Source organism: Opisthocomus hoazin, chromosome 6, assembly GCF_030867145.1.
Source record: "Opisthocomus hoazin isolate bOpiHoa1 chromosome 6, bOpiHoa1.hap1, whole genome shotgun sequence".
NCBI classification, from domain to species: domain Eukaryota; kingdom Metazoa; phylum Chordata; class Aves; order Opisthocomiformes; family Opisthocomidae; genus Opisthocomus; species Opisthocomus hoazin.
In genome coordinates this window covers 58,145,440-58,170,280 of record NC_134419.1, presented here as the reverse complement: position 1 = coordinate 58,170,280, position 24,841 = coordinate 58,145,440, and the positions used below count along the sequence as shown (strand labels likewise).

At 45.0% G+C, this 24,841-nt stretch overlaps 2 protein-coding genes across 3 annotated transcripts in view; one reads left to right on the top strand and one right to left on the bottom strand.

Moving 5' to 3' along the window:
- Positions 1-12,482, bottom strand: part of PTEN (phosphatase and tensin homolog) — a 49,079-nt gene extending 36,597 nt beyond the window's left edge. Inside the window, exon 1 of the mRNA XM_075423259.1 lies at positions 12,326-12,482. Coding sequence (XP_075279374.1) covers positions 12,326-12,404 — 79 coding nt within the window. The 5' untranslated portion in view covers positions 12,405-12,482. The remainder of the gene's footprint in view (positions 1-12,325) is intronic.
- The window catches only part of ATAD1 (ATPase family AAA domain containing 1), a 28,122-nt gene continuing 15,508 nt past the window's right edge, over positions 12,228-24,841 (top strand). Inside the window, exons 1-3 of one of the 2 annotated variants that reach the window (XM_075423263.1) lie at positions 12,228-12,247; positions 22,811-22,986; positions 24,688-24,786. In XM_075423263.1, coding sequence (XP_075279378.1) covers positions 22,825-22,986; positions 24,688-24,786 — 261 coding nt within the window. In that variant the 5' untranslated portion in view covers positions 12,228-12,247; positions 22,811-22,824. Of the gene's footprint in view, positions 12,248-20,488; positions 20,641-22,810; positions 22,987-24,687; positions 24,787-24,841 lie in introns of those variants that run through there. The other variant, XM_075423264.1, reaches the window with a different exon arrangement.

Here is a 24,841-nt window from a genome sequence, read left to right as displayed (position 1 = left end):
TTGTATTGCTGGTGAAGATCATTTTGTGGCTTTTTAGTACATGCTTCTGACAAGCATGCTGAAGAAGCATGTTGCTTTGAAACTCTTTCGCAGGTTCAAGCAACTGAAAAATGCCTTTTGCTTTAAGGAGCAATGTAAGATGGAAGAACAGAATGGAAGTGCTTTGCTGTTTGAACAGATGACCTAAGACTCTCAGCAGAAACAGCAGTTTCACCACTTAATTGAAAAAGCTGCCATAAAAAGCAAGCTCTTCCACCCTTTCCTCTCCAGCCAAAAGATGTCCCAATATCTGCAGCAACTGAACGGGATGGTTGTCACTGCATCAGTATTACCTTGCTTTTTTACTGATGCTGGGGAACAAAACGCTCCTTCTCAGGGACAGCTTGTCATCAGTGCATGGAAGGTTGTGGAGCCAAGTCAGTTACAGGAGCAACCGACCACTAAGCATCATCTTCAGCAAGTTCTTCTATCACCAGCCATGCTCAACAGTTCAGAGACACTGCTTTTCACACCTCAGTTAATTTAACATTGATTTCCAAACCTGAAATTAAGATATTTGCTACTAAGACAAGATATCTCACAAGGGAGCTTGGAAGCTGGGCGTACATTCAAAGCAACAATTCTGAGTCATTATGAAATGGGTAATGATACTAATAATTTTAGAAATCTGGAAGAACTGATGATTTAAAACATGCAACAAGTTCATTATCAATTCCATGCTTTTTTTTTCTAGACAGGCAAATGAAAATGGAAAAGCCTCAGCTATTTATTGAGGCAGTTCTATAACAAATGCAAAGCAAAGTTGACCAAACAGCTGTAACTACTAAAATTTGGACTTTATAAAAAACATAAAATAAACCCTGCCACCTTTTTCCGAAGTAGCTCTTTCCTAAGAAACTCATTCCCAAAAATGGTTTCAACAGTTTTTAAAGCACTCTTTCCTTTCTCCATCTTGCAAACTTGGAGGCTGGCATTTTAGTTAGCGATAAAAAAAAAAAACAACACGAGACAGACGCACAAAACACAACATCAAAACACTAAAACACCGTCTTCTACTCAAATTCATACTTACTACTAACTACAAAACTTCATCTCTCAAATGAACAATGATGACACTACACTATACCAAAGGAACCTTAAAATGAAAGCACCCAATAATTTCCTAAGTTACCAAATGCCACAATGAAAAAATTATGCTTCATCAGTATTGAACACATACCAAAGCAAATAATCCATACGCCACTTCAGAAATGTTTTGCTGTAATGCTGTTCACAGATTTAACAAAACACTGTTCTTAGAGCCTGAAATCATTCCCACATGCTAAAGATGATAGTCTTTCCAGTTGCTAAGAGAAAAATCCTGTATCATTATGCAAATCAGCAATTATAATTGCTTTCAAAAACAGCTGTCTATATATTCACATTACGCCAAGATCAAATTAAAGAATATGCAGTATACACTTTAAATTTTACATACATGTAGATATAAAAGAAAATTACTTGTGTTGGTCCTATAACTGATTCTGCTCACAAATTCAACCTTCATCCTAATAATGGAAGGGGGCCAAAAAGCATATCAAAATATTTACCAATTCTTAAGTTCTTAAACATCCACAAGAAAGTTGCAAAAATAGACAGCTATAGCCCTTCCTGCAATGATCAACATTTTAAATTAGTATCTAGAACTTGAGTCATTAGAATTTCTAAGTAATTTTATGAAGCCCTATTTCAAAGTGTTTAACCTCTTATCCTTTCTCTGCTCATGAAGACAGCCATAACAGAAGAACAGAAAGCAAATGACCTAATCTTCCTACTTTATAAGCATGCTAAAGCATGCAGCGCTTAAGAATTTACATACAGCTTTACTTTTTGAACCCAACATTGATGAACAGATTTTAAATCAAAATGCAAATAAAAAACAACCCTACAACTATTAGCCCTTCACATTCAAAGGCTTCAGGAAGATCCACCAGGCATTTAACGTCATCTTTCTTTAAAAGGGAAATTTAAAACAAGCTGAGTGTTCCTGAAGCTATGAATGATGGTCACTGTTCAAGTCACGCTTTTGTTCAAGTCATGCTTTTGAGCTAAAAAACCTACTGCAAAACCTGAACCTTACACCTCCAAATAAAAGGACAACGGTCCATTTTTCCTGAGCCTCAGTTTTCAGCTTCCAAACATGTATCTTATTTAACAAAGAGCAGATTTAAACTGGTGCATCTATGGCCTGAAAAAAAGCGTCACAACTGTCAGGAGTGCAAATTTTCACTTCCAGTTCAGGCAAGCAAGGCATGTGCTTGCTTTAATCCACTCCTGAACAGCCCACTCCTCATTCACACGCAAGCTGCTGTCAGTTTTGCTCCACTATGCATCACCCATCACCCTCCTGGCTGCAAAGAGCTGCAGTGCCGAGGAAACCAGCCTCTAGCATGGGGTGGCCAAGCTGTCAAATGCTAAGTCCCATGTGATAGCGACACGAAAGAGCAGAGTAACAATGTGACTTTTAAGTCTCTGAAAGTTGCTTTGTTGTCTCAATTCGTCTGCGATTTTCAGGAACTCTGACTTCAGTAACTATGCAACATGGTCTAGCAATGCATCTGGCCCTACCAGCTATGAAATGTTAGCGTGCTAACCTCAAGCCCTTTAACTCCAGCTTAAACAAGAAAAAAAGAACTGTTTTTGCTGTTTAACAGCTTGACAGCCTGAAGCTACAGGGGAAGTGTTACGAGAAGTGTCCACAGTCCATCCTCAAACAGATTTAAGAGTCCTGACAAACGGCCAAGCTCTTATTAGAGCCATTTTCTTGACAGTATCCCTACAAAAAAAAAAAAGACATAGGAAAACATACCCAGCCAAATCTAGATGTTTCCTAGCATATATACTATTTAGCTTGTACACAGGAACACTTCTTTTTTTTTAATAGGCAGCATTTCCATTAGCCAGCATGAAATGCAAAATAAGTTTACTATTTTTCTATGAGTCTGGATAATCAGGAAGTATGGAGGAAACGAACAAGAAGAAAGTTCTTCAGAGCAAACGAGGATTCCCTGTAGCCAGCTAGCTGCACTTGCCAACTCTTACCATCTGTGCCTTAAAGAACACGAAAGACGACCAATTCAGATGTGGCTGACAGGAACATTCTATGATTTGGAAGAAATGCATTTAACCCCTTAATGCTCAATATTTCAGCTCTTTTTTTTTCCCTTCTTTTTTCTCTTTTTGTTTTTCAATCTTTCAGCTTTTAATTTAAATGCAGCAACCTACACAAGGAGCAACAAACTGCAGCTCCTTCACATTCAGGAGGCAGACCTATCCAGGTGAGGTCATGGGGCTGACAACAGGTCTGGAGGGGAACTCAAATTCCCACAGCACATAGTAAATCAGAAGATGCTTGAATGTGATATTGCCAGGTTGCCTCAGGAACCAGCTACATGCTCAGCTCACTTCCATCCCATAGCAGGGCTTTCGGACCTGCTTACTGTACTGCATTTGGGAAGTATTCCCTGAGCAAGAGTCTCTCCCTTCATCTGTGACAAGTATGAGCTCTGTCCTGGAGCTCTCAGCCATATGCAGACTTTGCTAAACAGCTAATAGGGTCAAGAAGATTGGTAACAACCCACACAATCTACATCATCAGCAAGCACCTTTTTTTTTTAAAAAAAAAAAACCAACACACACATGGTATCAACCTCATAAACCTCACTGCATAAATACAAAAATGGTAACAGAGAGCATGAAAGAATACGAAGTCTACTCTACAAAAGAGCTTGTTCTGACAAAGACCAAGAAGAAAATGCCTTAAAACTTCCATTTCAACATGGTTTGGAATCACAAATAAAGACGGGAAAGCACGCAGATAGCAAAGGAAACATGAGCTTGTTGGGAAGAGCTGCAAATCCTTCTAAAACAGCTGACGATATTACAGAACACAAAAAAGCTACCTTTCCCATTAAGAAAAAGCCAAGAGCAAACAGGAGCATAACAAATGATCCAACAGCACACTGTATTATTCATATAAAATTTGGTAGAAGGAACTCTTCAGCTGAGGAGTCAAAGACTGGGCCTCAACTCCTTATTACTCAAGTCCAGGTCTACAGCACTGAACAAAATGCTACAATCTCAACAAGCTTCTAGAGAGGAAAACATGCAGAGGTCCAGTTGAGAAGGCTTTTTGTTTCTGCTCATGCTTTGGAAGAACCCGCATCCCATCTTATCTTACCTACTCAGGCATCCCAACTAGCTGCAGCAACACACAGCAGCCTGGGGCCAAGAGCTGCACCAGTGGCAAAGGACAACTGTACATGAGAGGCTGAGCAGCTGTCCTCAAGGTAACACACCTGTTGAGTGAGCCTTCTCAGTAGGAGGCAACGTATACCAGAAGCTTGACTGTCACACCTCTGTTTCAGATTTCCAAGTGACAAATTTACCGATTTTAACGCACAAACCAAATTCAACACCAACTTGGAATTCCAAGGCAGAGTACAGGACCTCCCTGGTACATGTTCTCAGCACACTACCACACTTTACAGGATCTCCATTAAAGAAGCACTGATGTGTACTTAAGCATATCCTAACCTCAAACACCCACAGCAAAATACAAGAATTTTATTCAGTAAAAAGAAATCAGCACAGAGCGTCACTACTTTGATATTTACTGACAGGAAGTGAAAAATGGCTCAGTCTCAACTTCTTGCAAGTCTGAAAAACTTTCAGAGACAAGGGAATTTAAAATAGCTATCAGACTGAAGGACAAATATGTCACAGTAAAAAGCTTTATAAATCATAAGCTACAAAAACTAGGATTTGTATGAATTTATCAAACTTCAGTCTGGGGGTGGGAGGTGACAATCCAAAAGAAGATAAAGGCAAGCAGCAAAACAAGACATAAGGCCATCCTAATAAACCATTTCTCAACCAACAAGCCTCAATTAGACAATATTAATTTCATTTCAATGAGATTTAGCATTTCCCTCCTCTAAATTGTAGTATACAAAAAAGGACATTACTTCTTTAACTCACCCACACAAGAAATTAAAGAATAGAAAATACACAACTGCTTCAATTCTAGCCTAATATATTCCCAGGCAATGCAACGAATTAAGGATAGGCCTCTAGGAAAGTTAATCATGTAATTAAAAGCTATTATACTACAGCTCCACAAAGGCAGAATTAAGTGTATAAAGACATTTCTTACACACTTCACTACAAAAAAATAGATATTAAGCAGTTTTTATGCACTGCTGCACGTTGGGGCTGTAAAGCTGGGACTTCATCTTTTAAGGGAACAATGCCAGCTTTTGCAATAGTCATCATCACAAACACGGAGCAGTTGAGTTTAATTTTTTAGCTGCACAGTCAATTACCATTTGAATCACTGAGACCACTACTTTAGCTATGTTGCCTAAAAGTCGTTATTAAGATAACCTAGATTTATGCAGCATGATACACATCCTAACTGCACGATTATTTACTTACATTCTACAAAACTACTTTTTTTCACAGCCTCATAGGCGAGACAGCAAAGGAGGCAGATGACGACAGGAGCAAAGAGGGTGCTCGCTTGAATTAGAAACTGGAACAAGGAGTTGTTTACATCTGAAATATCAATCTGGGACTAAGATACACTAAAAAGCTAACAGCAATCTCTGAACCTAAAGTAGAGTCAACCACCCACAAAGCACTCGTGTTTCAGAAGAGATCCTGCTCTACCGGGCCACTTACAAATGTCCCCATACTTTCAAATAAATTCCCTTCCTAAAGCCCAGAAATCACCATCCTGGTAACTCACACAAATGCACAAATGTGCACAGCTTTAATCCCAAAAACCTTCACAGAAGTGCCAAACCAAAAGAAGCCCATAACTACCCTAATGTTAAAGATGAAGTATCTGGCATATCCAGCAATCACTACTCAAAACTCCAGGCTATACCCCATTTACCTCCCTTGAAAAAGTTATGCAATAATTAACCTTCAATATCCACCCTACATTAGGCACAGTAAATGATCAAAAATCACATGTAGCTCCAAGTTCCAGATTACTCGCTGGGTACTCAAACTAAAACGGAGGTGGGCTTTAAAAGGGAGTTAGTTATGACTAATGACAGCAACTTTGGCCTATAATGTCATTGCGGGATGTGACAGCTCAACTGCCTATTCCCTCTCTTTTCTTCCAGTTTCTCAGAACACAACTATTGCCCCTTAAATCATTATACAAGAACCATTTTCTTGTTTAAACATGTTGTAAGGAAAGACTCTAGGCTAAGGTACCACAGGTATAATTTGTCAGCTTACACAGTATTAAAAATATAATTTCATTTAAGAAGCCATTCAGAAATTCACAACTGGCAAAAACAACTCAGTAGAGAAAAACTTCATACATAAAATTTCAACTTTGTAGTTATTGGGTTCTGAAGTTTCATTTGGCATGGCTTTACATTTTTTAGCACAGGGGTTTTTAACATAATGTATTAATAAAACACATTTTTTTCAGCCATAATATTACTGAACAAATGATATCAATTGATTCCACAACAAAGGGGATTTAGGTGTCCAAATAATCCTACAAGGAAGAAAATGGATAATAGAGTCACCTCTCTTCTGGAAGAAAATTAGAAAATTCTGTGCTCCTCTACACGGTGTTTTAACACATCATTTAGCAAATACTAGCTTTCTCTACCGCAGTCACTGTACTTCAAAACCTTCTGCTACTAACAAAAAGTTAATAAATGAGATGTTTTAAGTGTAGCCCTGGATAGCACAGGAAAAACATTTTTGTTCCACAGAAATCTGCTGATTACCATCCCAGAAGCCATCAAGAGCCAACTAATCTGTCCGCTTGTATTATACTGCAGCAATAGGAGCCATTTCAAGTGTTGCATAAGCTCCACACTCAAGGCTATATCCTTTCCCTAAATACTCCATACCCATCTCATGAAGCCAGAGGAAGTCACACATAGTTATCCTGAGGACAGAAAGGCCTTCCTGACTAGCCTGAGTTCCTAGAAAGATGCACTTTCAAAATTCATCCAACCTTCTTCAAGACTCAAGTAGGACCCGATGTTGACACATGGCCAAACAAATCACACCGAGAGCTAAACCAAGGGCTTAACGGGTGGGATTTTCAGAAGTCCTCAACACTGACCTAACAGTCGTCAAAGTCACCAACCAGCCTCAACAAAGGTAATTTCTCAAGGACCTCAAGTGCCAACACCTCATCAGTCTTACTGTAAGAGATAACAAATATGAACTTGTATTTTTCCTTAAGAAAATAAGTGCTCAAAACCAGTACCAGTTCTAGTAAAGCTTTCACTGTATTCAGCATTACCCTCTTAATGTCTAACAGCAAAGCTCTGGATGTTCTGGGAGTAACACACACTTAACTAAGCTTACAAACAGATTTCAGTGAAGATTAGCTTCAGTTGTGTTTCTTCTAAAAGATCTTCATTTAACAAAATTTTACCAGATGTCCACATTAGCTTTACTTGTTTCTTTCCCCACCTTGGAAAGAACATATAGCCATCGCTTCAACAGCAGAGCTACATGAAACCAAGAATCAGTTTGCTGCTTTTGTCAATTTAGAAGTGGGCACAAGCAGTTATTTTTTAACTTTGCGTTTAGCTTGTGCAAACAACCTCCAGTAACGCTGCACATTGATCAAAAATTTCTGATGATGCAAGATCAAGTAGTTCATTAGGAAGCCTGCACTACATTTAAGTAAGTGCAAAGAAATGAGCTGTAACTTGTCAAGCATCTTTTAAGTCTCTTTTCAAGCAACTGCAGTTGCAAAGCAGGGCAGAAAGGGGCTGGGGTACTTGAATGATGGAGGTTTTGTGTGTAGGCTTCAGCTGTCAAACGCCGCTATCCACAAATATGCACGTACTGTGGTAATACGTCAAAGGGTTCTCTTTTTTTAGGTTGTGAGGAATAGTAACTGATCCAGCATGTCTCTAACCCCAGAAGAGAAAAATGCATGAACACACTTCCATCTATCACCACCTTACTTTCTCCACCTGGCCAATTCAAAAATTTTTATCTTCACTAAGTGATCATGGGAAGACAGGTCTTTCTGCAAATACATCCTACAACAAGCAGGTAACCGAATCAAACTGAGAAGTCCCCAGTCAGTACTGTTTTACTGCTGTCTATGCAAACAGACTTTAGATTAATTCAGAGCAAAACTGGCACTAATCTTCTTGTTCAAAACCCAAGATTGTCCCCGGCTCCAGAATCAAAATGAGTCTGTCAGGCTCTCAACACTGTTTACTCCGGAACAAAGAAATACTTTTCCACCAATAAAATGCTTTGCCAGTTGGTTTCTTCTAAACCCTTACCAGCCCCTACCACGCCTGTGCACCACAAAAGCTTGTTACAGAACATCTAACAAACTTCGATTTTAAAATGAAACCACGTATTTTAAACAAATGGCATTTCCAACTTGGGCTCTGTTTTTAAACTTGGTATGTACCTCATGCCACTAATGCATTTTTTTCCTGGAAGCTGAGCCATTTTGAGTGAAGTCACATAATTCAAAATTTCATTAAAAATGCAAAGAGCTTTAGGACTGCAAATAGCATAAAGCAGTATTATATTCCAAGAAGCTTCCACTCGCAATTTTAGAGTTCTCTGACTTTCATTATACGAGACAAACTACATGCAAGATTTTTAAATAAACTGCACCCAATATCTAACCTTTACTGAATATTGTTGCAGTTCATATGACTATGTAGGTCATGAGCTACACATGCTTCAATTAAACATCAGGGTAGGCATGCTCTACCCTACACTCAGGCTAGATGGCCATTTTCAAGCATAACAGAAGGCCTGGAAATATGAGACAAAGTTTAACTAAAGCTATAATGGGCACAAGAAGCAGTTACATTATTTTTTCTACTTAAGCCTCAAATAGTTAATCCACTTGCTAAACTGTTACGCACGAACCTCTTAAGACACAGGCAATCAATGCAATGTGCAAGACTTGGATGCAAGCATTCTCTTCACAGTTCCCTGCAGTAAAGCAGTCAACAACCAAGCTACACTATTTCATAAACACCAACGATTATAGTGCCTCAGAAAATATACTGGTCATTGCATCATAAAGAAATGCAGCCATCTTAGAAGAAAGCCATTAATCCAAATTTTCCTTCACACCCGTTTGCACCAAAATGTATCCAGTATTATAGAAACAGAAATCCAATTGAATCGGGAATACATGCATTATCTGAAATAAACTATTAAATAGCTGATTTAATGACTCCAATCTTAAAACCCTTTCCTCCCCTAATTTCAGTATATTCTTTTCCAGGAGGTGCATAAAAAGACTGTTCAGAGAGAAAAGAACATTTCATTAGATGAAAAGTAGTGTCAATATGGTTTTTAAAGACTCTTGTTTCATGACTAGCACACAGGACTATTGTCATATCGTGTATGTAAAGCCACTGATTTTGAGACGCCACTATTTCCCTTTCATAAAATCCTACACTATCCACACAACAAGAATTCTTAACCAACTCGTCAGGAACTGAGAGTCCCAAGCATGATGTACTGTACCATACATACATCAGAAGAAAAGACAGATCGCAGAATACAGGCTGAAGACCAGGCACCTCACCTGGATTCACTGTAAATTCATTTTATTCTCCACCTTCCAAAGCACAGGTAGCAATCACCAGCTACTGAGTATTCTGGAACCACCACCACTTAACTACTCGTACAGAAATATTTACTGCAAGAGGAATTCACACCTCCATTTCCTGTATTCCAGCTAAATGTCCCAATCACTGGGCTATCCAACTTGTGTCAGTCTTTCTCTTTTAGGGTGACAGATGCAGCTACCTTGAAATGACCAGTAATCTGTAACAGAGGACACTCCTACAGATATGGGTGCGCAGGGAAGTAAAGCTAACCACAGCAGAAATGCAGATGGTAGCTTATTTCAGTCTCAAAATTTTCAGCTCCAGCACACGGTGAGAAGTACCTTTGAGAAGTTAAACCCTGGTCCTCCTACCATGCATCACATGCCTTCACCGAACAGCTCACTCAGGTTTCAAGTTTTCTCCTTCTTCATCTAACACTGCATGGTTGGAAAGCTAACTTCCAGCTCGGTCCTCCGTCTACACGTGTAAGAAATAAATATGTTATTTTCCAGCTAACAGGTATGATGAACAACAATTTCATCAAAGCCCTACAAAAAGAACATCTCCGAGAAGCCTACACAAAGTGATAAAAAAATTAAACTTTCCACTTCTGCAGATATATCAGCCTTCAAGCTAAGCCACTATACTGTACAGGCAGCAGTCTTCATTAATTATCCGTTAAAAATGTGTCGCTGCGAAAAGGACTGAGTATAAGCTTCTTCCGAAACATTTTTGCCATCATGAAAAAAACCGCCTTTTCTGTAAATCTCCTTACAGAATTGCAGCCAGCTACCCGTTTTAGGCTGGTTTTTCTAAGCCCAGTGTTCAGTGGCCTACTTCTATACAAAATTCTAAGAATAAAAATAATGACACAAAAAAGTAAAAAATCCACAATAAACTCCATTTGGCATATCATTAGCAACCTTAAGCAAGAAAATCCATGTTGAACATTCACAAGTTTTCTTGCCCGGAGCAGATTACTAGTTAAAAAGCTCTGTTTGGGTCAGAAAATCTCTTACTACCAACGGCACATCTGGGCAAAGATATCTGAAACACGAAATTCTTCAACTGTGAAGCCAAAACCTCATCGTTTTGCCAGCATTTAACTCTTATCATAACCCTGAAGTTCCCAGCAAACCCATCACTCAGAGAATCAAAAAGAAAAAAAAAAAAAAAAAAAAAAAATCTAACTCAGACTTCTGTCGTTAAGTCATCAGTAAGTGCTATGCTGGCCTATGTCAATATTGCAGCTGCCCTCCTCATAGAACAACGAAACGGCCAAGTACAAATGTTTAAAAATGTAAGTCTAAAATTGTATTTTATCAGTACCATGAACAGGATGCAAGAGTTATGTACTGGATCTGCTGCTTTTTAACTGAAAGCTCAGCAGCCACCTGCTAAAGTCAAGAACCTTTCAAGAAGTTTCAAAGCCACCAAAATTTTAGGCCAAGGCTCAATGCAAGACCACAAGCTCTGTGCTAGTTACAGCTGTTATCAGTTTTGATCCTGCCCAAGAACTGGATTTAGGTGTAGCACTTGCTATGACACCAGTGCAATCACTACAAAACCCCATAAATTTCAAAAAGACTCTGGTGCAGAACAGAAAGCGCTCTCTCTGTAAGTCTAGCTCTGAATACTGCCATCAATATTCATTTTTCCTAGGACAGTTGCAACTTTTAAGTGAGTTTCTTGCTCCAAAACCTCTCAAACACAGTGATGATTTTTCTCCACCATGGAGAAAGACCATGCCCACAGCACAGCCCCTATGGACCATTAACTCTGCAAGGCATTCCAAGCTAAGTATCTGCCCGCCGCTGCTACAGTACATGTTAGAAAGGCCATCAAAACTATCCACTAGCAATACTTCTCTATGGTTCGACTCATTAGTTGCTATTGCATACTAATTACATATTCCAGAATTACACTCCTCACAATCCTCACTGAGCCCCAGTGTGCTCTCGTTTGTAACACAGCCTCGTGTTTACTGCATCTGAGATCAGCGGTTCACGCATCGTGTGAGAAAAAGACACATCGTTCTAGTTTGGAAGAAGCAGTTACCACCTCTTGTCGAGAACCTTGCTGCATCGTACTGCAACTGAGCACGAGCTCTGCCTGACAATGTATGAAAATCAGGGCAGCAAGCACAGACTTCGCCCCTCCTGCCGCACAGACTGAACCAACCCGAGTGAAGCGACAGGCCTGCCACAATTATATCTGCAATTCAAGACGAGTTACTAAATTAAAAAAAAAAAAAAATCGCACTGAACGTGAGTCACGGCGGGACAGGCGTATTTGCTGTGCGAGCTGAAAAATCAACAGAGCCCGAGATAAGCGGCAGGCCCGCGCTGCTCCGGAGCAGGCAGGGGCGCCGGGGGGCGGCACCTCCGCGACACGGGGGTGGCAGCGGGCAGGCCGGCTGCGATCGCCAAGACACTCCAGCGTTAATCCTCGCCAACGCGGAGCTCCCGTTAATCCGCCCGGCTGCCGGGCCCCGGCTCGTCCGCCGCCCGAACAAAAGGAGGCCGAGGTGGCGGCCCGGGAGGGCGCGGCGGCCCGGGCCAGCCCCGGCGGTAGCCGCCGGCCTCCCGGCGGAGCGACACCGGGAAGCGCGTTAGGTAACCGCCGCGCAGGTCTGATGCAATAGCTGTACGTGCAGCGCCCGGTGCCGGGCCCCGTCCCCGGAGGGAGGATACAGGTCAGGTCCAGGTCGAAGCCATCCTCCTGGTATCGCCTTTTGTTCCTGCTGACGATCTCTTTGATGATGGCGGTCATGTCTGGCAGCCGGGGGCCGCTCCGGGACAACGCGCAGGGGCCGGGCGGCAGCGGGGCGCGGGGCCGGGAGGGGGCGGCGGGCCGGCGGCCGCCGGGCGGCCCCGGGCGCGGGGCCTGCTGCGCCGGCGGTTCAGCCCCAGGCGGGCCCGCCTCCCCCCGCGGCGGCGTTGGCGGCTCCCGGCGGCGGCGGCTCCCCCCTCCTCCTCCTGCCGCCGCTGCGCCGAGCGGGGCGGGAGCAGCGGCGGCGGCGGCCGAGCAGAGAGGGTCCGGAGCCGGGCCGAGTCCCTGAGGGTGCCGCCGCCGCCGCCGTCTTTGAGGCGAGCGAGGCGGAGAGAGCAGCTCTCCGGCGCTCCGGGCCCCAGCAATGGTGACAGCGGCGCGGGGCACCCCCCCGGCCCGGCCCCGCTCCGCCCCGCTCCGCTCCCCGCCCGGGGCGGCGGCAGCGGCGGCGGCGGGCCCGGAGCCGCGCGGTGGGGCCGCGCCGCCGCGCGGGTGGGCGGGCGGGGGCTCCGCGGCGGGGCGGCGGCGGCTCCTCAGGGCGTGCGGGCCGGCGGCGCGGCCTGGCTCATCCCCCCCGGCCTGCTCCGCGCCCAGCAGCGCCGCGCCAGCGCTAGACTCCCATCATGGCTGCAGCTTCCGAGAGGGGAAGCGGAGCCGCCCCGCCCCCTCCGCCGCCTCCGCCGCCCCGAGAAAGTAGTCCCGCAAGAACCGGGGAGACGCCGCCTCGCCCTGCCGCCTCCCTCGGCCTCGCCCGTCGGCCGGTCCACCCGCTCCTCTCTGCGCCGCACTCCCCGCTCCCGCCGCCCCGCGGCGGTGAGGAGGCGGCGGGCGGAGGGATACGGGAGGCGCGACGAAGCGGCGCCGCGCAGAGAGGTGGTGCTGCGAAGTGTCACGTGGGCGTTCCGCTGCGCTCGCGGCCGGCCCTCCCTCCGCGGGCGGAAGTGGTCGGGCGGAGCGGAGCGGGGATGGGCCCCGTCGCCCCTGGGTTGGCCTGCGGGAGTCCGCCCGCCCCGCCCCGCCTCTCCCTAGCCCCGAGGGGAGCGGGAGCCCGGCCTCTTCCCGTCCTTCGCGCTCCCGCGGCGGCGAGAGGCCGGGGCTCCCCCTCCTCTCCCTTCCCCGGCCAGGCCGCCCCGTAGCGCGGGTAGGTGCCGCAGCGGCTGCGCGCCAGGGCCGGGCCGGGCCGGGCCGGGCCAGGGGCCTGCGCTGTGCAGCCGGCGGAGAGCGATAACGGGCGCGGTGCGGCCCCGCGGGGAGGGGGCTCAGCCCCTCGCCAGAGGTCCCGTCCCTCTCCAGGCCGCCGGGGCCGCCGTTCAGCGCAGAGCCAAGGGGCCCGGGCTGGCTGGGAGCCGCTGCCCGCCGCGGTGTGTGAGCGCCTGCTTGCCCCCTGCAGCTGCCCCGGCCCCGGGGGAGGGAGCGGGGCTGCGGCAGCTGCTGCCCTCGGTGCCGGCCGGGCACGGCGGTAGGGAGGGGAAGGTGCTCGCCTGGGTCGCGGCGGTCGTCTCGCCAGCCGTGGCCATGCTGTTTTCGTGAAGCTTTGTGTCCCCCTCCTTCCCCCGCTGATCGCAGTTATCCTGATGGCGGAAGAGTGCTGTCTCTAAAGCTCCGAATCGGCCTTTAAATTCCTTTAAAACTTAAGCAAATAAATCCCATTGTAGAAGGTTCTTCACGCTCCGTGCTGAAAACTAAGTCTTTGGGAACTGCCAGTGCTAATGTTTTGCAGGATAATGACCGTCAGGTAGCCTGCGGCAGCCTGAGCTGCTGAATGTGAACGCTGGCCGCAGGCCCAGTTACCATCTTTCTCATTGTTTGGTAGGGCATGTTTTGGGGTTTTTTTGTGTGTGATTTTTCCCTTTTGTGTGCAGACAGGTGAGATATTAGCCTACTATGGTAATACAAAACAAAATTTTAAGGCAGCTTGGAACGTATGACTTCTGTAAAGCGCTGGGAATGGAATCTGCTGGAGATCAGCATCTGCCCCAGCTGCTGTAGGATCAGGAGAGAGCTTGCCAGATAATACATTTGAAGAAACGGGATTACTAGGCAAATAAATTTATAAATTCAGCTTTCTCAAAAATGCTGTCTTCATGTAATTCTCTTGTTGGACAGTAAGTAATGTGAGGGATAGCCCATGTAAGTCAAAGATAACATACTGTCAAAGGAAGCCTATTTAAAGGGAGCGAGAAGGCACTTGTTTGTTTTATAAAGCAGAGATGGACATCGCCCAAAATCCCCAAGGAACAGAAGCAAAAGGAAAATGAAACTACTTCCTATGCAACTAGAAAAGACACACCGTGGAAAGGACCAGCCTGACGGGAAGAGAACCCCTGTACCCTTTTTTCCCTTCCCTCTGTGAAAAGCAGAAGATGTAAACCAGGCAGGTATCTCACTAAAGAACAGATACTGCGTTTAATTCAGAAGTCCACCTCAAATGTTTTTGAGGCTGGCAGGGAAAGACACCTTGCCAAAGAGAGTTTGTATCTTGCTAGACCCATGAGACTGCAGTGAAGGTGGCCCTTGCAGGAACACAAGCAGGAAATTTCATTCCTCTCTCCGTGGTTTGCTTAGCAATTGCATTACCCAGGGAACGGCTGTCAAATCCGTTTGAGCAGGGCACCTTGGAGAAAAATAGCACTCGCTTGCATATGGGTTGGATGCTATGGGAAATTAGTTAATAAGCAAGTCTGGTAAGGACTAGGAAAAATTGGATAAAACATAGTACTCTGTGCATGAGAAGATCACACAGAATCACAGAATGGTAGGGGTTGGAAGGGACCTCTGTGGGTCATCTCGTCCAACCCTCCTGCCGAAGCAGGGTCACCTACAGCAGGCTGCACAGGACCTTGTCCAGGCGGGTCTTGAACATCTCCAGAGAAGGAGACTCCACAGCCTCCCTGGGCAGCCTGTTCCAATGCTCCGTCACGGTCAGAGGGAAGAAGTTCTTCCTCCTGTTCAGATGGAACTTCCTGTGCCTCAGTTTGTGCCCATTGCCCCTTGTCCTGTCACTGGGCACCACTGAAAAGAGCTTGGCCCCATCCTCCTGACACCCACCCTTCAGATATTTGTAAGAATATATTAGGTCCCCTCGCAGCCTTCTCTTCTTCAGGCTGAACAAGCCCAGCTCCCTCAGCCTCTCCTCGTAGGGGAGATGTTCCAGTCCCCTCACCATCCTTGTAGTCCTCCGCTGGACTCTCTCCAGTAGCTCTTCATCTTTCTTGAAGTGGGGAGCCCAGAACTGCACACAGGACTCCAGATGAGGCCTCACCAGGGCAGTGTAGAGGGGAAGGAGAACCTCCCTCGACCTGCTGGCCACACTCTTCCTAATGCACCCCAGGATCCCATTGGCCTTCTTGGCAGCCAGGGCACACTGCTGACTCATGGTCAACCTATTGTCCACCAGGACACCCAGATCCCTCTCCACAGAGCTGCTCTCCAGCAGGTCCACCCCTGGATGTATTAAATATAAATTTTTGCATATATAAATTAGGCAATACTTTACAAAACTTTCCTTTCTGAGAAACAGCGAAAAGGAATTCAAAAGTGCAAGATAAATTCAGTGTCTCGTTCAATCTTTAAGCAGCGCTTAAGAGGGATGCTGAAGTCCGGCTGCAGACGGCTGGAGCAGGAAGAGGAATGGGAGGGTGAAATGCTACACTTTGCCTTTAACGGCTCAAAATAAACGGGAACATAAGGTGGAGGGATGTCCTGGGTTGCTGCAGTCTTCGGCCTTTGCAAATGCTGTATTATATAATTTCTTTCATAAATGTATCAAGTTTCATCTTAAGATCTTTTGCCACCATTATTCCCACTGGGAAGCTGTTCCCAGAACCTTCTTCTGATTTTCATGCTAAATATATTTGTGACTGGTTTGTATTCATTTATTCTTGTACGAGCATTGGCCTTAAATATCTCCTACTCTGTAGCATTTACCCTCTTTACCCTTTGTGCTCTTACAGGCAGAAATGTCCCTCTTAGCCATTGTCTGACTACACTAAGCTAGCTGAGCTCCCCTAACTTTCCACTCTCCGTCATCTCAGCAGCAACTTTCTGCTCCAGTTTCATTATTATTTATTTCTCTTCAATATAGATGACCAGAATGGCATGCAGTGTTCCCGAGGGTATCTTTCCAGCGCCGAGAACAATGGTATTAATCCCTTCCAAGCTCTGCTAGGAACATTGCTCCCAAGACCTCTCAGGGTCTCGTTTTCGCGATCACATTGGCAGCTCATAGTTATTTTGGGATCAACTCGTGTGTGCAGTGAGATTGTTCTGTTCCTTTCCCGGACTTCAAATCTATGAAATGAACCTGTGAAACGTCCTTTTAGGTCCTGGACTCAGAAGTTATCTGTACACAAGCACAGATTTGGCTAGCAAATCAAGACTGTCTTTGAAAACATTTCTCAAAGTCCTCTGTCCTACGACTGGCCCTCTCTTTCTAATGTCTGCCTATGTATACGTCGCTGGAAGGTTCATCTGGCTTATTTGAAAGTCCTGCTAGATTTCCAATTCTAAGTCAGATGAATGCTGAAAAGCAGTCTGGGTAGTAGATATCTATACATGACCATTGTGTCAGCAAGGCCTGGGACAGATTTTCGTCACACCACGCAGCGATGATCTTTGTAACGACGACGACTGCGGAAACCTCATGATTCAACCTGTGGGACTATGCCAGCAATTGGTAGGATAGGGAGAGAGAACATAACTAGGCTACTGTTAATATTCATGCTGTGCCTCGATCTTTAACTCTGTATACAGTTGAGGGCCTGCTTTAAAAAGGTAGCTAGAGGTCTGTAAAATCTTCAGTTACTGAAGAAGTTGGACGGGGACTGCTTGCTTTGCCATTTCTTCGTTATAAAATGTAGGGGTTCCAGATGAAACTAGCTGGCCATAGGTTCAGAACAATAGAGATGTATGTAGTGCCGTTGCATTAAGTTAAATTGTGGGACTTGGTTACAAAATGCCATAGGTGCCCAAAGTTTTTAAGGAGAGAGTAGACAAATTCATGAAAAAAATTACTATAAAATACAACGCATGCTCTGACTCGGGAAGTATTTGGTCTGCAAGTTGGTGCAGCCTGGAAGAGTCTTCTGGGGAAAAACTCCTACGTGCTTTTCCCCAATTATGAAGCTATTCCTAGCCCATCCCCTTTCCTCCAGCTTCTTTACTATCCCATCTCTCTTTTTGTTACACTTTGCCTTGCTGTCTATTTATCTCGTTTCATCCCTGTTCCTTCTCTGTGCGTGGTGGTGTTCTCTGTGTCTTGCAAACCCCCTTCCTATCTCCAACCACCACAGACCCTTCAGATTTTAATATGCCGCTCGTTTCCCATCTTGCTCCTGTTCACGTCACGGGCAAAGCTTGGGTCAGCCTGCACTGACTGGAGAATGAAGTTCACCAAAAACAATGTTTTATAGCAAAGCACCTAGCAGTCAAAAGCAAAATGGTACATACACGGTGCAGCCTTCATCTCACCTTCCCCGATAGTTTTCCAACTACACTGGTCCTTTCGGTGACCTTCTAGTCCTGTATTCAAGAGCTACAATCCACTGGAGTCCAATCAAGTCACCCATACATTCAATATGAAATTTTTCAGTCTGGGGGGAAATTTGCAATCTTGTTTTTCAATATCAAAAAAAATGTTCTCTTTTTCCACAGCTGCAAAACCAAAATTGATAAAAAAGTATGCTGAAGGAGTTTCAGCTTTCTTAGTTACCACTTTCTAGATCTGTCCTTAGGAAGCATACCTAAAGCAGCCAAAGCATGCCAAAGGCTTGGGGACAGCAGCTGCCACAAAGACCTTTTTTTTTTTCCCAGTATAAACCCATGATTTCCAGTACATTTCTCTTTCAGACAGATATTTTTACTAGAAGATGTAACTTGAAAAGTAAGTCCCAATTCACATTAACACTGGAAAGGACCAGTCAGCAGTACGCTGGTGGTCTCTGCTGGCTCCTGCAGCTCCCAGTCAGCCTGGTGCACGGACAGCACAAGCAATGGCAGAGCAAAACCTCGCTGTGGCCAGGTCTGTGCAAACGGGGGAAGCTCCAGTGGTACCACAGGGATGGAGACTTCATGGAGATTTCTCTGTCGGTTCAGCTTCTAGGATGAATTAAGTCCTACCTTGAGCCTTCAGCAATGTAAAGGTTTTGAGACTCCGTATTTAGGAAAGCAGGATGAATTTGGTGTTCCTCACCATTTTTAAGAAACACTTGTTCAAGAAATTATAATCTCTTAGTATTTTGAGAAATTAGCACCCTATGCAATCTACACATTCTGTGTCAACCTGTCAACCTGACCCTGGTCGGCTTCTGAAAAATTGCATCTTTCAAAAATTTTTTAAGTGTTTTTCAGCAGAAGATTTCTTTCAAAGGCTGTCGCCACAGCTGTCAAATACCAGTGACAAAATGTAGGTTTCAAGCTTTTATTACTTCTGTGTGTGTCTGCATTTCTTCTTAATTGCAGGAAAACAGATGTCACTTTTTTGAGAGTGGGAGAAAAAACATAAGGGTCCTAAATATTTTCCTATGGTAATTTGAACACAATAGCATTTTCCTAGTGCATGAGACGCAGACAGTGAAATGATCGATTATCCTTTTTCTGTTCAAAAGGGGTGATTGCAAGAACGAGTATAAGCCTCAAATTAATAGCAAAAGCTGTTGGCATCACTGATTATGTTTAGTTCATTCTTAAAACATCAAAGGGAAACTTCATATTCTACACAGATGGAAAAAAAATTCCCTAGAAGATTATAATCATATTTACCATCAAAGACTGGAGGAGCAGCAGAAAAGGAGGGCCTTCTGTAAATCAGTAGGTGCGTTTAGACATTGATATATTTATTTTCTGATTAAATACACTTTTTATTTGGAAGGGCTATAGCACACAAAACAATAAAAGGGAAATACTGATTCATCAATGCTGATGAAGCAAAAGTTGTTTCAAAACTTTTTTTAAATTTTCGGGGTGTTTTGGTATATAGTAATCCAATAAATTGAACTGAACCAAAACTGCTGGAACTGTACTTTGGTAAAATGACAACTACTTTAAGAATGAGAGTATTTTTTTGCACGTGGATTTAATGATGGGAACACCATGCACCACTGGTGGGATGACAGATGGATGCTGGTGGGGCCGATGACATCCCAGTCGGGTCACTGGAGAGCGTGCCCGGGCTTCGGCATGAGCCAATCAGCTTCGGGAAGGAAATTCAGCATCATGTTCTCTACCTGAGGTGGTGGGTGGAGCAGGTGTGGTGGAGAAATCACAGAACAGAAGCACATGATCTGCTCCACAGGTTCTTGTCTGTGAGAGCCACTGGGAGTTTCAGCAGGCTCCTCGGAGGGTGAAGCATCTGTGTTTGTGTACAAGGGACAACGTTTAAAAATGACCTGTAATAAAACTAGTGGTGTGTAAAAAGCTAACTGCACTTGACAAACAAATGACGTTCCCAAGTGAGCACGCTGAATTTTATTAGGAAGCCCCTGGACAATGTATGAATTACAGGTAAGAATAAAACAGAGTGGCAAAGCACTCTCTCAGGAGCAAAGCTGGGTCTGAAGGGCTTTAGAACTTCCGTGGTATTGACATAAGAGCAGAAGAATTGAAGACAAGCTGCCAAAACTTTGCATTAATTACACTTATTACAGAGATCCCCTTACTTTAACCTTTTTCTGGACATTTTTCTGTTACTATATATAGAGAGCGAAGTTAATGTTTTCATTACAAGTTGAAATTGGAGAACTGCTACCACAATAGCTCTTGTAAACTACTGATGAATTCTTAAATTTCGATGATTTTCTTTCTGGCAGATCTCTGTAGCATCTCAAATCTGCCAAATACTGCGTTTTCCAAACTTCAGCTACTAACCTCTGAAATGTGGCTGCTTCCGAGACGGCACGGAGCAGGCCCTCTGCCCCCAGCGAGCGGCCCGGGGAGCGGGGGCTCCCTCCCGGGCGGGCTCAGGGCTGGGCCGGGCCGGGCCGGGCTGGGCCGGGCCGGGCCGGGCCGGGCCGGTCTGGGCCGGGCCAGGCCGGTCTGGGCCGGGCCAGGCCGGGCCGCGCCGGCGGGCGGAACCTTCGCGCGGGGCGGCAGGAGCCGGCTGGAGGGCGGAAGCACGGGACGCGCCGCCGCGGAGCCAGGGTCTGCGCTGCCGCCGCCGCCGTCGCTGTCTTCTTCCGCTCGTGCGGCCGCCGCCGCGCCTCACCCCGCCGGCCGCGTGTCCCGGAGACCAGCCCGAGCGGTGAGTGACGCGGCGGGACAGCGAGGGAGCGGCCGCCCGCCGCCTCTCCCCACCGCCGCGCCGGCACCTGCCGGGCGGCGGGAAGGTCACGGGCGGCGGGTCCGGCCCGGCTCTCACCGGTGCCGCCTTCGCTTCACCGCACCGCCATGGCCGGGCCCCGGGCGGCCGCCGCGCCCTCGGCAGGGCCGGGGGCTCCCAAAGGCCCGCTCCTGCCCGTCGCTGGGGCCCAGCGGGCGGCCCGGGAGGCCAAGCGGGGCGGCTCGGCTTGGCGGGCGGGCCCTGCCGCTTCCCGGCTCTCGGCCTCGACCCCGCCAGACCGCCGGGAACCGGCCCCTCCTCTGGGCCGCTCCGCGACCGGGGGGGCTGCGTGCGGGTGAAGCCGAGCCCTGGGAAGAGAAGCGGCTGCCCTTGTCCGAGGGCTGGAGGAGAGGCGAGGGTTTCCCAGCAGGGACGGAGCTTCGCCTCGGCCGCCCCGCGGAGCAGAACGGGAACCAGCGCCGCTTCTCCTTTCGGTTTCCTTTTGGTACTGGAAGCGTTGGCGTGCGAGGCAGAGCTGGAACGGAGCGCGGTGGTGGCCGTGCGGACCTGGGGCCTGCTGTTCAGTTCACTGTCTTTCTTGTTGTCTCAGCGATCTGCCTAGAAAATAAATACTAAAATTCGTGCAGAACTTCATTTAGAAGGGTTAAACTTAAAATTCTCTCCTATTAAAACTTTTTCTTACAATTCCTGTTCAGGGCAAGGATTGCATAAGAAGTTGCTTTTTTCATTGGCTTTGGGGACTTTTTTGGAAGCCTTTTTTCTTGTTCAGTAAATATACCACCCTTTTACTTGAATAAATCAGGCTTAAGAGAACACACAGAACCTCCTAGCTCTGTGTTACTTGCTTAGATGCCTAAGCAGCAAATTCTGTTTGATTTCCAAGCAGTTGTGCACAGCAACAGCCTTGATTTTTACATTTCTAAACAGAGAATGAAGATTTTTAAAAAAATCAAAGCTGTTTTAGTGATCCACACTGGAATATAGTAGCAAGCTGTTGACGGCTTTTGGTAAACGTGTCATGGTACTTCTCCTAGTTCCAGTCTGCCAAATCCTTGTAAACAGAATCTGTGGTATGGCATCGCTTTGAGCTGAGTACAGGGTCGACATAATGTGACCGCTAGCCAAGCGAGAGGGAATTCGGGGATATCTTGGCTATCAGTAGTCTGGCTTTCCCCTGGCTGACAGCTCAGTTTGGAGACCAGCCAGGGAGTGCTGGAAGCTGCCAAAGGAATTGCCGCTGATTTTGCCCTTGCAGCAGGAAAAGTGGGCTGTGAACGAGGAGAGCTTTGGGGATTCTCAAGCAGAAACCCTGCCAGATGAGGAGAAAGTACATTGGGGAAAGAGGACTCTGATTTTACAAGACATTTTCCAGTATTTTGGGGAGAGTTTTTTCCTCTCTGCAGCAGTCTCTTTTAACTGGAAGGTGTGGTACTTTCTGGGTTTGGCTCATACAGCAGCCAGCCTTTTCCCTTGATAGCTGTGTGCCACATTCAGCATTTTCAGTTTTCCAGTGATATGAATAACTCCAAATGTATCCTGCTAGGTGCAGGCTCCAGCTTTTAACCTTATTTTATTCAGTTACAGGTGACTGACCACTCCTTAGTCTGGTGGTTGGATGCCTTTCCTTTAAACTTTCTCTTAGGGAAAAGAACTCCCTGCTTACACAATGTAGTTATCTTTGTCCCCATGACTTAGCATTCTTGGGTCAATAACAGTCACAAAACGTCAGTCTCAATGGGAATGTAAACTTGGCACTGAAATAAAGTAATTTTTCCTACTTTATTGTGTAGCTGAAAGGAATACAGATTTCTTCAGGGAAGAGTGAAATCAGGACCTTTTTGCATGTCGTCAATCAAGAAGTAAGGCCTCAAATTGTTGCTGCCATTTCTTCTCTGCTTACTGAAAGTGGAAATGAAACCGTTATTACACTGAGCACTGCACATTTTAATCTTACACAGTTTTTTATATGTTGAGGTTGTGTTATAGTTGAGTTATTCCATTATAACTTTATGGTAAGCTTTATGCCCACGGTGTGCACAGGAAGTAGTTTTTTATAAAATGGTGTTTAAATATAAGGCAGATGTTTTCTCAGCTGTAATTTTCTCTCTGTCCTGTGCTTTTTCACATCTAGTGTTGAGGGGCAAAATGGTCCATGCTGAAGCATTTTCACGTCCCCTGAGCCGGAATGAAGTGGTCGGATTGATTTTTCGTTTAACCATATTTGGTGCTGTAACATATTTTACCATTAAATGGATGGTTGATGCCATTGATCCGACCAGAAAGCAAAAAGTAGAAGCTCAGAAACAGGTAGGGTTTTATTCATAAATGTTTCTGTGAAATGCTGTCTTGTTCGTTACCATTCATACAGAGAAATGTGCTAACTGAAAACTGGACTTGCAATAACCAGAGAAATAATTGACAAAAGCATGTGGAATAATAAAAAAAATTATCTTTTAGTAAATTTCAGGATCTAGGCTGTTAATGTTTTCAGTGCTTACATTTTATAACTAGTTAAAATTTCTAGCCTGAAGTGGTGGAAAAACTGTTGAACTGGAGTGTGATGTTGTCTCTAATTATCTGCAAGTGTGTGGTCCCAGTGCCATTTCTGCTTCTGACAGCTATGCTAAGCAGCAGTCGAATTAAATAATGCTCTCATCGATCTCTTGGTTGCTTTTTAAAACCTTGGGCAGAAGCAACTTAATTCTCTGCCGTTAAGTTGCCAAAAACCAGCAGAGGCAGGGACTCTAGTTACTCATGACAAAGAGGAACGCTGCTGTCCAAATGCCTTTTTAATAGCTTGCACTTTGTCGCTCTCCCTCAGTTCTCCTCCACCTCCAGTAGCAGTCAAAATGCCCTGGAAAGGGAAGAAAAAAAGTGAAAAGCCTCATTCCTTATGTTGAACTAGAATGATGTGTGGGAGTTAATGCTCTGGGAAAAGATCTAGGTGCATTTCAGAACCAAAAGTTAAATGTCTCCTTTGGAAAGTGTTGAAGGAAATGTTGCAGCTTTGTTTTTGTTTTCTGGCTGACACAGATTTCACAGGTTCAAACAGCAGTTTTGAGCAACCTAATTATGTTTTGAGTGTTTGTGTGGTGTTTTTTTTTTTTAATGAGATCTTTAGTAAAAAAATTTGCCCCACTTTAAAAATCAGATATTATGATCTTTGTTAGTGCCAGCTATTATATCAGAGCTTGCAATATCCCAAAAGCATGTCAGACTTAACCGCAAGTTTGAGTATGAAGAGAAACTGAGTTGTGAAAGCATGTTGATGCAACAAATTACTTTTCCTTTTAATTGGGAAAAAGAAAACATTCAATATATAGAAAAAATTGACTGTCTTCTGTGAATTATCTTTTTTTTTTTTTTTCTGAGAAACATTAATCTCTCCTTTATACAGTGCTGGAGAAGTTTGGGAGGGAGCAAGCTTTTTCTAATAATACAATTGTATCTCCCATTAAAGTGTGTGTGTATTATTTGCAGGGTTGTGAATGAAGATAATTAAGCATGTGAAAGAACTCTCGAGTTCTGTTTAATAACAAGTTTCACGCTTTTCATCTGAATCCTGTACAAAGTTTGTAAGGACTAATGGGCTTTTTTAAAGTGTAACATACCTGTATCAGCTTTGGAAACTCCTGCAGAGAGTATGGAAATGATTTTTACTGAGGTTACCTGTGTGTTTGCAAACCTGTTCTGAGCAGCAAACTCTGTGTTTTAATGGTTATTTTGGTTGCTTTTCAGGTCATAATGTATGACTTGTGGATTTTGGGGTGGAAGGGCTAGTGTGACACTTGCTTTACGGAAACTGAGACATATGACTTAGTTTCATTCAAGTGACAAGAAGTCATTAGGAAACAGGAGAACCTGGTACTTCAGAAAGATCTAACCTCTTTTCACACCTGACTTATGCAGAAGCTTTTCAGACTCCAGATAGCAGTTCTTTAAAAACTAATTTTTGAGTTACGAATTCAATTTCTTTCTCTGATTTTCTTGGCGTTTTATTTCCTCCAGGCTGAAAAACTAATGAAGCAAATTGGAGTGAAAAACGTCAAGCTTACTGAATATGAAATGAGTATTGCTGCACATCTCGTAGACCCGCTTAGCATGCATGTAAGGAACTGTTTTCTGTGTTGCTCCGATGAAAGCACTTCAGACAAGGAAGATC